Source organism: Anoplolepis gracilipes, chromosome 13, assembly GCF_047496725.1.
Source record: "Anoplolepis gracilipes chromosome 13, ASM4749672v1, whole genome shotgun sequence".
NCBI classification, from domain to species: domain Eukaryota; kingdom Metazoa; phylum Arthropoda; class Insecta; order Hymenoptera; family Formicidae; genus Anoplolepis; species Anoplolepis gracilipes.
In genome coordinates, this window is record NC_132982.1 from 10,345,510 (window position 1) to 10,361,775 (window position 16,266).

At 33.1% G+C, this 16,266-nt stretch overlaps 1 protein-coding gene across 10 annotated transcripts; it reads right to left on the reverse strand.

The window, feature by feature from the left end:
• Positions 1 to 7,483: 7,483 nt before the first annotated feature.
• Positions 7,484 to 15,946, reverse strand: Unk (RING finger protein unk). Of its 10 annotated transcripts, none has more exons than XM_072905202.1 (12): positions 15,369 to 15,946; positions 14,412 to 14,621; positions 11,163 to 11,585; positions 10,848 to 11,050; positions 10,190 to 10,320; positions 9,766 to 9,942; positions 9,495 to 9,687; positions 9,118 to 9,389; positions 8,788 to 9,000; positions 8,505 to 8,660; positions 8,245 to 8,427; positions 7,484 to 8,084 (listed from the first exon to the last, which is right to left on the reverse strand). In XM_072905202.1, exons 1-12 carry the CDS (start codon positions 15,425 to 15,427, stop codon positions 7,926 to 7,928), a joined length of 2,379 nt encoding a protein of 792 aa, XP_072761303.1. In that variant the 5' UTR covers positions 15,428 to 15,946; the 3' UTR covers positions 7,484 to 7,925. The 10 variants fall into 10 exon arrangements, with proteins under 10 accessions (XP_072761303.1, XP_072761302.1, XP_072761299.1 ...); XM_072905201.1 differs by having other exon boundaries at positions 10,190 to 10,323; XM_072905198.1 differs by having other exon boundaries at positions 10,827 to 11,050.
• Between the last annotated feature and the right edge of the window lie 320 nt (positions 15,947 to 16,266).

Genomic DNA, 16,266 nt, shown 5'->3' on the forward strand with positions numbered 1-16,266 from the left:
CAGCGATTATCTTATATCAATAGAGTACTAATATCTTACATTAACGCAAAAGATGAGGAAGAATTAGATTAGAAACAAATTATATAGTTAAAAATTTTACTACAGGTAATTTTATCAATTGAAATAATTTAAACTAGATAGCAATTTGGTCGAAATCGCCTTTAATCTACATATATATATGTACATATATATGTGTGTATGTGTGTGTAATCTCGTAGAAATTTATTAAAAGACATTTTCGAAATGTAAATTAAAGGCGCTATGTTTCTCTACACGTATCTTTTGTTAACAACAATCATCATCTTAAATTTGAGTCTACTATTTTAATCGACTAAAATTTTGCCATTTTACGCGACATGTAATCTTTGAAATTGTAATGAAATATATCTTTTTACGATGTCTTCTCATATTCGATACATGATAGTTGTTGATAGTTGAAAATATTACACAATATTTTACAAAAAAGAAAAACGTACAAAATATTCGCACGATACACAAAAGTATGCAGAGTATGAATCGGGAGAGGGAATCAAGAATATCTCTATATAGGTGCATACATACATAGAGAAGCAATCGCTATCGTCATAGAGACAGTCGTTAATTTTTTTTGCTTGCGTATAGTCTTGTAACAATTTCTTTCTCTATATCTTTCTCTTTATCTCATCTTCTTTCGCACGGTGTATAATTATAACTTAATAGTTTTCTAATCTACTGGTTCCTATTACAAGATTTTCAGATTTTCAAACGTGCATGCTACAACAAGCACTCCATAAACAACAATTGCTCCATCAAAATTTTAGATTTGTAATTGTGGAAATTTCATTCCTCACATGTAAATCACTTATCGACTAAATGCAATTTTATGGAGATGTCTTGCAAGAAGCTTTTGGCGAATGTATATCTTATAGATTTCACAAAAAAAATCTCAATATATTAAATTGTATATAAGGAAGATAATATACACGTATAATTTTCAGTTTATTTGTCATAAATGTTATCTTAAACACTACACGACATAAAAATAATTGCTAAAAAGTTATTGACCCCTGTAAACTATTAAGAAAATTTTCGCTTGCACACGCCAAAGTAAAAAGAATTCTAGAAGTAATGGCAAACGATGTTTTTTTTTTTCTTGTGCCAACAAAATTTCACGATAAGCTTTTAGAATTATATTTATGCAATAATAAATTACAGCAGTCTTGATATCTATTCTGTCGTTAACGCTTTCTACAGTTCCTTTAAGAGCGCAGTCCTTTTCTCATTTTAATCACTCGAGTGTCAATACAATTTCTTTTCTCTTTCCGTTTCCTTTACGCGAAATATCTTTATCAATCATGCATTAAAAGTGGTATACGTGATTATCGTTCTATGAAAGCAACGATTCTGCATTGCATGAACGAAAGGTATTCTAGTTTCGTATTATAATTTGTTTATAACTCACACAAAAAACATAGAAATTCCAATATTTTTCTTAATTATTATACAGACACTATATCTTTTTTTAGCATAAGGGTAAAATATAAATCAATACGATTCGTTCAAGCAAAACGTCACAGTATATTTAGTACCGTAATCGCTTATATAACACACACACATATATATATATATATATATATATATATATATATATATATATATATATATATATAAGTACGTTGTTATTTTTGAATAACCAGAAGTTACATACGAATATATATATATATATATATTGATCCGTTCTTTTTATGTCGCGTGTACAAAGTTAAACTGTGAAAAGGCAATATGTCAAGCTTATAAGTAAGATGTACAAATGCGTTTTTCTTTACGCTGCCTCCGATCATCAAATTGTTATATTGTACCGGAAGACGGTGTGTTTACCGTTGTAATACATTGCAAAAATAGTAAAATATTTAAAGGGGACATTTACATTTTCTCTGTCTCTGTCTCTCTCTCTCTCTCTCTCTGTATATATATATATATAGATGTACGTATGTGTGTGTGTGTATACATATACATATACATACACACCCTCATAATTCCGCATTATCAAAAACTGCAGAAAGCGCAGAAATTTTACGAATGTTCGTAATGTCAAAGTGGCAAAAAATAAAATTTGTTAAAATGTATATTATTATTATTATTATTATTATTATTATTATTAATTATTATTATTATTATGGTTAATTATATTCTCTCTTCTATTCGATAATGCAAAATTGAATTTGATTAAAGTAGGCGAAAAATGTAAAATTTTTACATAAACGACCAGACAATGCGGAATTGGCTATAGAAATTAGAAACATTAACAAATCACATTCGCTTTTCGCAGAAAGCAACTTTATTTACTTTCATAAGTCTGTTGAAAATGGCACTGCTTGCACATTGTTTTTTCTTCATGCAAATCGCACTGTTACGTTTCTCTCGATCTTTTATTTATTATAAAAAAATCTTATCCACTGTTAGTTGTAATATGTAAAAATCACAAAATATTTGATATGAAAATAACCATATTACGCGTTTGCTTTTCTTTTGAAACGAATATTTACAAATTTGCGACTCAATCGTATTTTTATTTTACGATTTTATAAGAAATATTAATGATCAAATATGAGGATGCACAAATGACTGCAATAAGGGATCTGTTCTCGGATCATTATGATTTAGACGTTTTTACATAGACATTAACATTCCAATTCTAAAGTGCATATTTTGATTCTCCAAATACTAGAAAGTAAATGAAAAGTGCGAATATATAATTATTAGGTGCAAGTATTACTTTATATTTCAAAATTATAAGAAAGAGATACCGATGCAGAAAAGATTTTTTAATTGAACAAGACAAATCCATTGTTAATGAATTCGAAATTGGACGATATATCAATGAAAACATTGTAAATTAATTTCGATTTTAATACATATCCCTGTTGAATATGAATATTTTCAACTATCGTTATACATTCATGGGAGAGATTATATTATAATTTCAAAAAGAATATATCGACTAGTGAGATGTATCAAATAATTTTAATTGATTTCATTAAGTATATAATCGCACAGGAGAGTCGTGCAGAGACATTTGTTTTACCTCATATTTTTCACAAAGGTACTTGAATCACACAAGTTTGCATCAATCATTACTGCAACCTGATAAATTACAGAATATTAAGAATATTGTAATATTATGATATGATTGTGACATTTCATAAATGAAATAATTATGAAAAACTAATCTACGCACAATTTAGAAATAATCACAAAAGGATAAAATAGCATAAAATATCTTAAATTTATAAATTTATAAATCGCGCATAATAATTACAAAGAAATAACGAGAGTCACAGTAGTAGATTATATTCTTTTTCATTTTTGTTCATTCTTGTACAACGATAAAGAATGACCGAAATCTTTGCGGACATTGAGCAAGTATCTTTGCAAACAAGAACACAAATCTCGTTATAAATGAATGAAAGTTTTTGTAATAGCTAATATTAAAATCAGACATATTATTCTATCAAAATATAACAAATGCAGTAATCATTTAATATCAAAGTTATGAGTGTAATTAAAGACAACACAGATTTATAGCAAGTACCTTTAGTTATAAATTGTGATATAAATGTTCAGGAATTTTTTTTTTTTCTTTAGATATTACAATTTTTACGCCATTAATTATTATACAATATTCTAGTGATTATGTGTATGGTTTTTGCCTGGATCGTGCTGATAATTCTTCCTCGATATTACGAATTTCTCTACTTTTAGTGCAAATTATCCAAATAAAGTAAATAAATTCAATTAATGCAAATTAACGTAATTATTATTAATGGTGATCTGATTTTATGAATTCCAACATAGAAGAAGAATCATTCGCACAAGACAGAGCGTATAAATATAAATATGTGTATCGGTATTATTGTAACTTGTCAAAAATATAGTATTTAATTTAACTTGCCCTATTGTTGGTTTCTTTTGTGCAGTAAAAGAAAAAAAATTAAATTCTTCAAATTAGAGAGAGAGAGAGAGAGAGAGAAGAATTATACACATAAACTTTCAACAATTTTGAAGTTAATTTAAAAGGTAATTTTTTTTTTCTTGCATTATTTATAAAATATCAATAACAAGTGCCAGGCTTCCTTGTTATTCGATATTTTACGCCTTCATTATCGATATAATGAAATTAATTAAGTAATAATAAAAACTATCGAGCTACTATTAGCAATAAATCGATCCAATAAAAAATTTTACTTTTACGTACAATAGATTTTATAATAATAAAATACGTATAAATGTAAGATTATATTATGTGCTCCAAAATGTGAAAGACAATTGACGAAACCAACAACGGCGCTAGTAATATATAAATATTCAATTGTATGTTTTCTTTATTTCACGATAATATTAGCTAATCATCCACTTTGTTACTCTCCTATTATTCTATTTTGTAGCTAAATTTGTTGCTTTCATAATAATTTACGTTCTTAATATATTTTATTATATTTTTGTGTTACTGTGTTATAGAAGTAAAATAGTACAATATATTGTAATTGTAATATTCATATAATCCTATTATTTTCTAGAAATATCATTTTTAAATTTCTGTTGAACATAACGCGATCGTAACTTTCCTCCGGTTACTTAAAAATGAAGATTCTTTTGTATTCTTCTCCGTGTACAAAGAACTGTTTATAACTTGGATATGATCCCATTTTTTTTTGTGTGTAACCCTGTTATCTTAAATACAAATACAATGGAAAAAAGTTTGATCGCGGAATATTATTGAAAAATTCACATTCTTTATAAGTACCCGTTTTAACAATTCGCGGTAAACTCTACCACGATTATATCCTTTCGTTCAATTATTCAATTATTATAGATTCTCTTGTATTAACTGAAGTAATTTATTTTTTCTTCCATCGCACCAGCTATAGATCCAAGAAATGTTAAGTATTGCAATTGATTTTATCTAGCGTCCTATTTTTTTTTTTTTAATTTTATTTTATTTAAATCTCTCTAATAATGTTGAAAACACATATATTAATGCATAAAATGTGTCAAGTGTGATATTTGTTTGAGAAAATAAATAAAATATTAACATTCCCGTACTTATAAAGAATGTATTGAATAAACGCAAGGGAAAATGCATTATTATAATGTTTAAATTCTAAATAGTTTTTTGAAAATGGTGTTATGGTATATGCGGCCTCTAAGAAAATTAAAATATCTTTATGTATACTAGATGAGATCTCACGTAATCTGTAATGTAATATTAATCGAAAAAAAAAGAAACAAAGAGAGGAGAGAAAAGATACTCTCTTATTTGGTTATTATTTGAATGTTTAAAAAATAAACATATACAATAAAATTAAAAAAAAGGATAGAGTTTCCCTTTTTGTCTTTCCAATCGCTCTATAATTTAATTAATAAAATAAAATGTACATCAACAAAAAGTATATATTTCAATATTATTTAATTATTTCTGTATGTTATTATATTATAATATATTCTTTATTTTTATTTTTTAACAGTGTATTTCTTTAGACCATATATACCATAATATAGAGAAATTGTTTTTCTTTTTTTATAACAATATATTTTAATATTAATAATCTATAATACAAAAATGAAGGAATAAAAACATTTATTTCTTTTTTGGCCTCACTTTCTGATACTAAACTATAAAGATAATTGAAGGGAGGAAAAAAAATAAACGAAAAAGCAAAAACGATAACAATTACTGTGTGAATGTCAATAGTTAAGTAAATATATAAATAGATATATATTTATGTATGCTATAATACCCCATTGTATCAAAAAGAGTTGATATATTAAGAAATATATATAAAAAAAAAAAAAAAAAAAAAAAAAGAAATTTAAATCTATGAGAGTTAATTCTATGTAAATTAGTAAACAACTTATTAGTGGTGTATAAAAGTGTCATTGAATTTTTTTGCACGGGGTATTATATTTGAACTTTTAATAATTTCATAGCTGTAATCACGTAAATACATTAAATAAAAGTAATCTTAAAAATTAATTATTGTAATATTTCATGCCTATATAAAGAAAAAATTTGATAATGATGTTGACCTATCTATTCTAATCATTATATCTTAGGCAATATATGTATATTTTTCATCGTGACTATGTATAGTCATTTTTTTTATCATAAAGTTTAACATACAACTACATCTTTAAAATGAATATACGCGTAGAGCCGGGTACATAGAGACGTGGCCTCACGCCTTTTAATTAGCATGCTCCTAGCATGTAACTGAACTGTAACACGTATGTCACACATGTTTGACTTGTGTTTATATATATATATATATATATATATATATATATATATATATATATTTATATATTTATGAGTTATTTTTTGATTAAATTGGAAAATCCTAAATATCTCTAACATCCTTATATCTACAATTGTAAAAACCTACAACATGAAATGAGGATAATTGGTTCAATAATCTACTTGAATTGGTTGAAGATTAAACCTCTTCGTTACTATCACACACGATTTAATTTAATAATCTGTGTCTTCTAATAATTCCATCGCACAAATACAAATACACATATAAGCATATTTAAATTCTAAAAGTGGATTGTATTACAGAAGATTTACAAAACATGTACGAGCTACATCATAGAACGAAAAAAACCATATATTTTATATATAAAATTTTTAAAAATATCAATTATTATAAATTTTGTAATGTGTCGAAGCATAAGTTTTTTTCTAATAAATTGTAACTTTTATATATCTTATAGATGAAAAAAGCGACAGAACGAAAATAGAGAGAAGAAAAGAATAAATGGTAAGTGTATTAAAACAGGAAAAAAAAAGAAGAAAAAAATGAATGATATATATATATATATATATATATATGTATTTATATAATACCTTTTTCATATAATAAAATTGGTTACTACCTATTTCGCGGTTGTTTTATAAAACTCTCGCGATACCCTATTGTTACAACTATAAGAAATCTTTGTGTGTGTGTGTGTGTGTTGTGTGTGGTATGTGTGTATTATTAGATATATAAAAACCTAGAAATGTTATATATATATATATATATATATATATATATATATATATATATGTACCTCTTATAATATTTATATTTTCAATATTAGGTTTTCAACGAAAAATATAAAATTTGTTAATACTTATATATTTTATTATATTCAGTACGAATCAATTGGAAAATCCTATTAAATATATATATATAGATTTAAATATAATAGAAATATCATTTCTTCTGTGACATACGTTTCACAGCTCAACCATTGAGAAAAGATTCTCCCATTAATTAATGTAAAATGGGAGAAGACTTTTGTTGCGTTTATTATTATAATTAATTTGTTTTAAACAATTATATAGTTTTCGAGGTCCCGGAACTTTGTCGACAATCGCGATTATATTGTTTTCGCGTTAAATGTTCTGTAATCTGCATGTGCAGATATCGCAAATGTGTATATTTAACACGCTGCCAAATATATATATATATATCTTGAATTATATATAAAATAAAACATTTTTTTCTTTTAGGGGATGCCATTTGCATAAGATGCCATTCCTTGTAGAATTGTATTTAAAAATGTGATATTTGCTGAATATAATATCGAGAGAAAAATATCAACATAATGTAACAAGATTACAAGATAAAAGATCCTACCATATTCGTACTTTGGCGACGATGAATCAATGGTATCCTTTATAAACGATCCTTATTACTCGCAAATGCGTGCTTAACGCGTTAAGAAACAGTTTTCATTTTTGTCATTTTATCAGAGTACTAAAAATACAAGTTCTTGCAAAATCGTGATACTACTTACATGATATTTTTTTCAAAGACCACCCTGCCCTTCTTCTTTTTTTTCTTTTTCTATGAAGCGAAAATTGTAACAACAACGGGATTCTAGGGGAAAGTTTGGGCCTAACTTGTTGAGACAACTGGAGTCTGGCAGTACGGGCACTCGCGCTGATTTGGAGCGCACGTCGAACAGACTACGTAATGATTGCAGGGCGATAAGGTAACCGTACGATTTTGTTCCTCGCAAACCATGCACTTTGTTGCCGTTTCTCTATACAGCACCTTAAAATACAGCGATAGAAATATGAGTATATATATATATATATATTCGATCATTTCTCATCTCATACTGGATTTATTTAAAAATGAGAGAGGGAGAGAGAGATGTCCATTTTATAGAAAAAAATTGCGAATAATGCAAAAAACTTTGTCCATTTCTTACCTTTTCCACTTCTTCGAGATCTGAGCGCAATTGCGATTGAATTGATTTCAAAGTAGCTATCGATAACGATCTAAGCTCACTTATTCGTCTTACTGAATGAAGATATGGGCCGCCGTTAGACGCCTCATTCTCAACCCTGAGTGCTTTTATCTGCATTAAAGCCTGTGAAAAATGCATTATATTCTGGAAAATTAAATTTCGATATCGAGAGAGAGAGAGAGAGAGAGAAACGCTCGGTTAATTAAACTGAAAATATTTACCTCATCTCTCTGTTGCTCGGCTATTCCGGCCTTTCTTTTTGCCTCTTCGCTTTCCAATTGCCACGCCGCGCAAGCCGCGCGAGCTTGATTGATACGTTCGTCCCATGTTGCTAATTGTGCACGGCTCGAGGTCAATTCATCTCTGAGCCTTTGTACCTACGACGACACATACACATACATATACAAACATGATGTGCGGATATTATATGTATAATAAGTGTTACACTACTGTCTCATTTCCAAGGTGTCTAAGAAAAGAAAATTCTTTAAAATCGATTCTAACCTCGGATAATGATCCTGTGTTACTTGGACTAATGGAAAATGCATTGACCAATGGAGATGCCGGTAGAGTGGGTTGCGTGCGCGACGGCGACATTCCTTGGCTCGCAAAATCGAATAAGCTACTATTGAATCCGCTAAGCTTAGAAGCTGAGCTACTAAGTTGCGAAATGTGATTGCTAAATGGATCCGACATCTGATTCATAAATGGCAATGTCTGAAAGTAATCCGAGTAACGTCAGTAACATAATTTCGAGGCCCCTCATACCGCCACAATTGCCAATACATGTAATAAAAATAAAAATAAAAATAAAAACAGTATCAAGACACTTACAGATTCCATTGAATCTTGATGGGAGAATCTCGACCCGGTGAGAAAACCAGTCTGTAATTGTTGAAGCGGACTCGACGTCGATGGAGAAAAATTAGTGAGAACAGAACGTTCAGTCATGCCTGGTATATTGACCGGAGCTGAGCTACCGACCAGTAAACCAGAACTAGCTAGGCCTGCTGATATCGAATTGCCGATCGGTGAATTTGTATCCCTATGAATTGAATCGACTAAATTTAACGAGTCATCTAGATGTAATTCGTCTAATGCGTTTCCTGAAAAAAAGATCGAATATCGATGATGTTGTTTTGTTATTATGTTATTTATCGCGCATAGCGAATAAAAGTAAACGTTTTGCACGCATATTAAAAACAACTTACCTACTACAGATTCGACAGTGTCGTTTGAATAAAACGAATTTGACAGTGGTGAAACAGTAGTTGCTAACGAATGACTACCTAATGTTCCGTTCAAATTGTACGCAATATAGAGACTTTGTCTCTGTTGGGCTTTTTCAACTTTAGTTAACAATGGGTCGTTATCAATGGCGTTTATTTGCTTCCGAATTTCATTCTGTCGAAATTGGTGTCATTTTAATCATGGTTAATTACAGATAGTGCGTATTATTATATTTAAAAAAATAACACTTACTTGTATGAGAGAGCTGGGGTTGTAGAGTATGCTCGTAAGTTTTTGTTGCGCAGCCGTATTTATACCGGAATTGGTATTATTGGAATTATGCAGTTGAGCACCAGGTGCCTTGCTGTGTGAACTGTTACTACCCAAACTGCTGGTGCTGGCAGATTCCGAGACTTCCCCGCTCCCATTCTATAATTCAGTCGACGACACATGTTTAATACATACGTACGAGCATGCAGATTGCGAATCTCTCTTATCAACTAGACCTATGGATACATTAAAGATTCTAATCAAATTCTATTATATAATTTTTTATTTTTCAAATTAAAAAAAAAAAAAAAAAAAAAAAAAAAAAAAAAAAAAAACTTTCTTTTTTTCTTAATTTTAATCGAGTCGAAAAATATCTCCACGATATATCGAGAAAATCGAGACTCACACTACTGTCACTAAGAGGCTTATCCTTGTCGTGTGACGAGCGCTTGTCGGGTGGAAGAGCATTGCTGAGTATGTCGGCCAGATTCGCGCCGCAATCTATAGGCACCGCCATATCCCTCGCCAGGCTCATTTCTTCTGTTGGCAACACTGCTTCCATCAACACACCATACCAACGTCCCAATATATCAATTTTGAGATACAATTTTGACGACTAAGATTTATGATTTATCAAATATCAAATTATCATTTAAATCAGGTTCTACATGTACGAGTATTTCAAAATAATAGTAATTTAGTAATAGTAGCAAAAGAAATTTATAAACAAGCCCGATCGATTGCAAACGTATAATCGTGTTATGCGAATAATTTGACGCTAAAAAAAGGACGATAGATTATTTCGCTCTCGTACCAGAGCAATAATGACGGTCAAATTAGGAAACATACTGTATACATATATGTTTATACACATACGCTATTATTAAATTATATGTATGCATATTAATGCATAAATGTACACACACACACACACACACACACACACACACACACACAAACATGCGTGTATATTTATATGTATTGTTAGGTAAATTGTAACTATATAAAACACGTGTATAATATAATAGGACTGTTTTACGTACGATTGACGAGTGTACACTCACGGTCAACATGCGCGAAGGCGCAAAAGACTCCACGCGGACAATAGCCGGCTTGTTGCACGTCGTTGCATTTGGTGGATTTGTAAATCTCGGGATGGAATTGCTGTTCCGTTCGTGTGTGACAATACGTGCACGCGTCTCCCTGCTCGCAGTTTCCCGGCTCGCCCCATTCCTCGCCGTGTTTTACATTCGGGCATGGCGTCGATCTGTATCGAATTACAATTTTTTACTGTTTATCGCAAAACGACTTTTAACGACTTAACGTCATGATTTGATTAGTGTATTATTAATCGATTATTAATTGCTCGCTCGTTTTACCGATATTTGTATTTCCGTGGGCTGCGTCTCTTATCCTTGCTGTTATGATACTGGGGACAGGCGTAGCCCTGCCGGCACAATCTCGGCGGTCTCTTGCATGGCTCGGTCTTGTAGTTGCTCAGCACATAATTCGTGTCCTGCCACTTTGGATCCTCATTCATCAGATTTCGCTCTTTGTCGAGTATATTAGGCCCGTTGGATGAAGAATTTGGATCCGAGTCGGGATTCTCTAACGCCTGAATTTCCTTGATATCGTACACGGGCGGACGCAGATCGTGATTGCCGTGCGCGAAGGCGCAATGCGGGCCATTTTTTACGCAAAATCCACGCGTGTCAGTATCGTGAACGCACATGCACGTCTTGTAATAACGTAGGTGATAACGTCTCTCTGTATCACCCGCGGTACGATGCAAAAATGGACACCTGTTCAACAATAATATGACATTTTTATCGAGCTGTAGTTATACTTTTTTTTACAGATATATATTTTTCTTTCAATTATATTGGTGCTTAAATTAACGCGCGCGCGCGCGCGCGCGCACACACACACACACACACACATGCACGCACGCACAAACATAATTACTGGTCTTGTATCTTTCGAGAATAATTGATTTTACTTAATATGTATTTCTGTAATATTTTGCTTTTTTATTTGCATTATCATTGACATAATACACTAATTTATTTGAAGTAGAAGTTGTACCTATGCATTTATCTATCTTATTTGTTTATCATATTTAACTTGTTCTTTTAAGTTATTGACATTCTCCGTTTTCATGTATTTACACATTTAAATGTCTTTTAAAATTTATATCTTTTAAAGAGAGCGAGAGCGAGAAAAAGGGGGGGGGGGGATAGAGAACTCTAATCGTTATTAATTTATATTATCGTATTTTCATTATTACTTGTAAATTACTTCGTAATTCCGCGGGTATATTTTCCAAAAAATTATTTTTGTTGTAATAAGTAAATAAATGAATAAACATTTCACAATACTAAGAATTTTAATTCCGAATTGTTATATTTGCATTTTTGAGAGATTTCTTTTTGTTGTTTCAAACAGAGCAAGAGAAATCGAACGAGTATTTTATTGCTATTATAATCTAATATATATATATATATATATATATATAAAATATTGTATGGTCAAAGAAGAGGTTTTCAACTTAAAGAAGATTTCAATTTTACTAAATGACAAACACTGTAATGTGTCGATTATTTTACGATATGCATTTAGAAAAAGATTTGGATATATATTATGATTCTTTGTTATGCCATCGTGCCAAGTACGCAAGGGAAAATCGATAAGAGCAAGTTCCTTTGTTCGACAATTCGTAACACTGGGAATTTTGGAGAAATATATCGTACATTTGCAATCGTTTGATGAAAATCACTTTATACATTTATCGAATGCAGTAAAATAACTTCATTGTCAATTTATAAGGTGTCTGCAAATTATCGTTCAAATTCCACGCAATAATTTTCTCGTAAAAAACTGATGATTGTTTTATCTCAATTATAAAAAAAAAAAAAAAAAAAAAAAAAGAAACTATAATTCGAAGCAATCTTTTTTGCAACTATTTACAAAAATATTATGATGTTGATAAAAATGCAAATACGTAAACTATAAATAAAAAAAAGCCAATTCAGATACTATGTGGTGCAAAACCTTTTTAATTTATCTAACAATAAGCAAAAGTCCGAAAAAGAAAGTAATTTATATCGTTTCTTATAGAAGTGATTTATCGGTGACTTGTGTAAAATGTTGCCTACAAATATCCGTGTGCATTTATGCAAATATGTATTCCGACACAAGTGTATCGCATACATTATATACGTGTATGTGTTGGCGCTATAGAAATAAAGTTACAAAATGTTAAAGCGAGAGGTGCCTCGAGGGATGTTAATTTATGCACAAAGTAATATTATAATTTTATTATTCGCAGCATATATATATATAATGTAAAACTGATATCGCAAAAATAAATGATTTTTAACATCTAAAAGAAATGTTATGTTGCATTTTAAAACTAAAAAAAAAAAAAGAGAAAAAAAAACAGATTCTTGAAATATTCTGGAGAAAGAAAAAAAAATGTAATACACTTTGTACATGACAGATCAATCGTGTCATAATCGAGAGCCACAAATTGTATATATATTCCAAAGTGATTATACGTATATATCATTGGAAAATATAGTGTTGGAAGGATTTTATCAAAAGCATCGTTTTATCAACTAAAACATCGCGAAATGTTTTATATTGCATTTTACCGGGCACTGCAAAAATTACACGTACGCGTATTATGCGTTGAAGGCATGTATATACGTGTCAATGACCATCACAAAATGACGCCGCGTGAACAGAGTGCGTCTCTTTCTTTCTCTCTTTCTCTCTCTCTCTCTCCAACCTCGATTTCCGATCTTTCGTAACCAAGCTCGAATCGTGAAGAATGTCCTTCCAACTCTAGGTTCCGAGAAGCGTTTTATATAATTTCTCGCACGGCAAACGGCAAAGCTCTCCCCGCAAAATCTTTGGAATTCGATGTGAGAAAGAAAGGTGTAACCTGTTTTAGATTCCAACACTTACAATTAGACTAAAGCGTGCACGCAAAGCTACAACTGATTATACCTTTAATATTAGTGTAAATAGATTAGTGGCCATGTACGCGAATGCGAATATTTAAAAACGCGATACGCAATTTCTATTTTTTCTTTTTTTTTGTTCATTTTCTCGTTCAAGCCTCTAGTAACAACGATTTCTTTGCGGGGGATGACAGAGTCTCGGTAAAACGTAAATACACATAAGTACGCCGCGACAGTAACACGCGTTACGTGTACATATGTCACGCGTATGTCATACATATGTGTACTCGTATATATGTATGTCGCATCCATCGCTTATTGATGTAAGCGAGAGCGTGCCATTTTGCACGCACGCACTCACGTACGACGTACGCATCACGCACATAGAGAGACAACACACACATAGCACAAGTTATCACAGACGACCGTCGATCTACGCCGGCAAGAGAGTAAACTTTTTTCTTTTTTTTTTTTTTTTTTTTTTTTTTGAGTAGCAACAATATCGTAAACGTTGTCTCTCCACTTTACTTCATACGCGCGCGCGCGTTGTATGTGTGTGTAATATATATATTCATTCACTCTATACAACGCCACATGTGTAGTATCACAAAACAAAGAGAAAGAGAAAGAGAAATGACACAATTGTAGTAAAATAAAACTTACTCATCCCCATCGGGGCAGATGCCAGTGGTCTCGTCGTACTTGGTGCAATAATTGTCGGCACTGTAGTTGAAGGTGCGGTCTCTCTTTCTCACCGGTCTGCGTCTCCGCTGGTTCATAAAGTGCCAGTTGAAGCACGTGAAGGGTCTGTGCTGCGTGCATTTGCGTTGTATGAAGAGGGGACATTGCTCGACGCGGAATTCTTTCAAGTATCTGGAATGCGAATCCGCAATACTAGACATTATTTTCACTCAAGATCTCGCTGCCTCCTTGTTGCTGCCTCACCGCGGTGTCGTCGTCGTTCGTATATGTACAATTTTTGCGGATCGTAGGACGCGCGCGTCGCGTTATAGTCGCGTTCGTTGCTCGCGGTTCCCTCGTTCTTTTCTCCTTCTCACTCTCTCCTCTTCATTCTCTCCCCCTCTCTCTCTCTCTCTCACATTCTCACGTTCGCAAACGTTCTCTCTCCCTTCCTTTTTCATTCGCTCTCGCTCGCACCCCCCTCCTTTCTCTCTCTCTCTCTCTCTCTCTCTAGCCGCACCGTTACCTTACAACTTTTATTCTCTCTCTCTCTCTCTCTCTTTCTTTCTTTCTCTCTCTTTCAATACATTTTCTTCGCACTGTACTTTTTTGACAGCGATCCACGCACTTTTCGGCACAAATGGCCAACTCACAGTCTTTCGCTCAATGTCTCTCTCTCTCTCTCTCTCTCTCTCTCTCTCTCTCTCTCTCTTTCGCTCTCTCCCTCTCCCACCCTCTCGCTCGCTATATTTCTTCTCCCGATATACGGCGACAGATATATATGTACGGGCATGTACGTGCTACGTGCACGCGACATGTACGACGAATCACGAATCACGAATCACGAATCACGAACCACGAACCGCGTTCCTTCGCACGAGTTATCTCGCTGATCTCACTTGGACGCGCTGCCCGGTCCGACCAGCGGGCGCTACTTACGTGTAATGATTTGCCTTTTCCGCCTGAGCTGTCAACAAAGGTTTCGAGTCGGACTTCATCTTGGATACAACAACACGAGCCGACCAACCGCGCTCGCGCACGAACACACGCACAAACACGTACGGTGTACTCCACCGACCAACACGGCGCACCGTCTCGATCGTCGTCCTCACCGCCGTCGCCGCCGTCGCCGCCACCGCCACTGCTGCCGTCGTCGTCGTCGTCGTCGTCGTCGTCGTCGTCGTCGTCGTCGTCGTCGTCGTCGTTGTCGTCGTCGTCGTGTCGTCGCCGCCGCCGCCGCTGCCGCTGCTACCAGCTACCACCAGCAATTCTATTACCTACCACTCCCGTTCCCGTTTCCGTTCCCGATCCCGATTCCGTTCCCGCTCTCGATATCGATATCGATACCGATATCGTCACCGTTACTGTCACCGTCACCGTTGACGTTGCCTTTCCCGTATATTCCCGTCGTCCTCGTCCTCGTCGTCACCGCTGCCGTCGTACCATCGGTCCGTTTCGTCGTTCGTCGTTCCTCTTTCCTCTTCCCTCTTCCCTCTTTCTTTTTCCTTTTTCCTCGCAACCGCCCGGCCCAGTACGCGCAAATCCTATTGGACGAGGAATGCGGACCACGCGGCATGCACGACGCAATATACACTGGGCCAATCGCAATCTCTCCTCACAGTCACGTGACACGATGTCTTTCAAGGTCATTAATGTTTTGGTTTACGTGTAAACAGGCGTCCGCGACTCGACACTCGACATTCGACGGCGACGCGTGACACCGGATAGTCGGTGTAGTCGGTAGTCGGTAGTCGGTAGTCGTGTCGTTCACCTCGCTTGCGCAGCATTTATAATCTTTCTAAATTTATACACGTGTTTGCTTTAAAAAAAAAAAAAA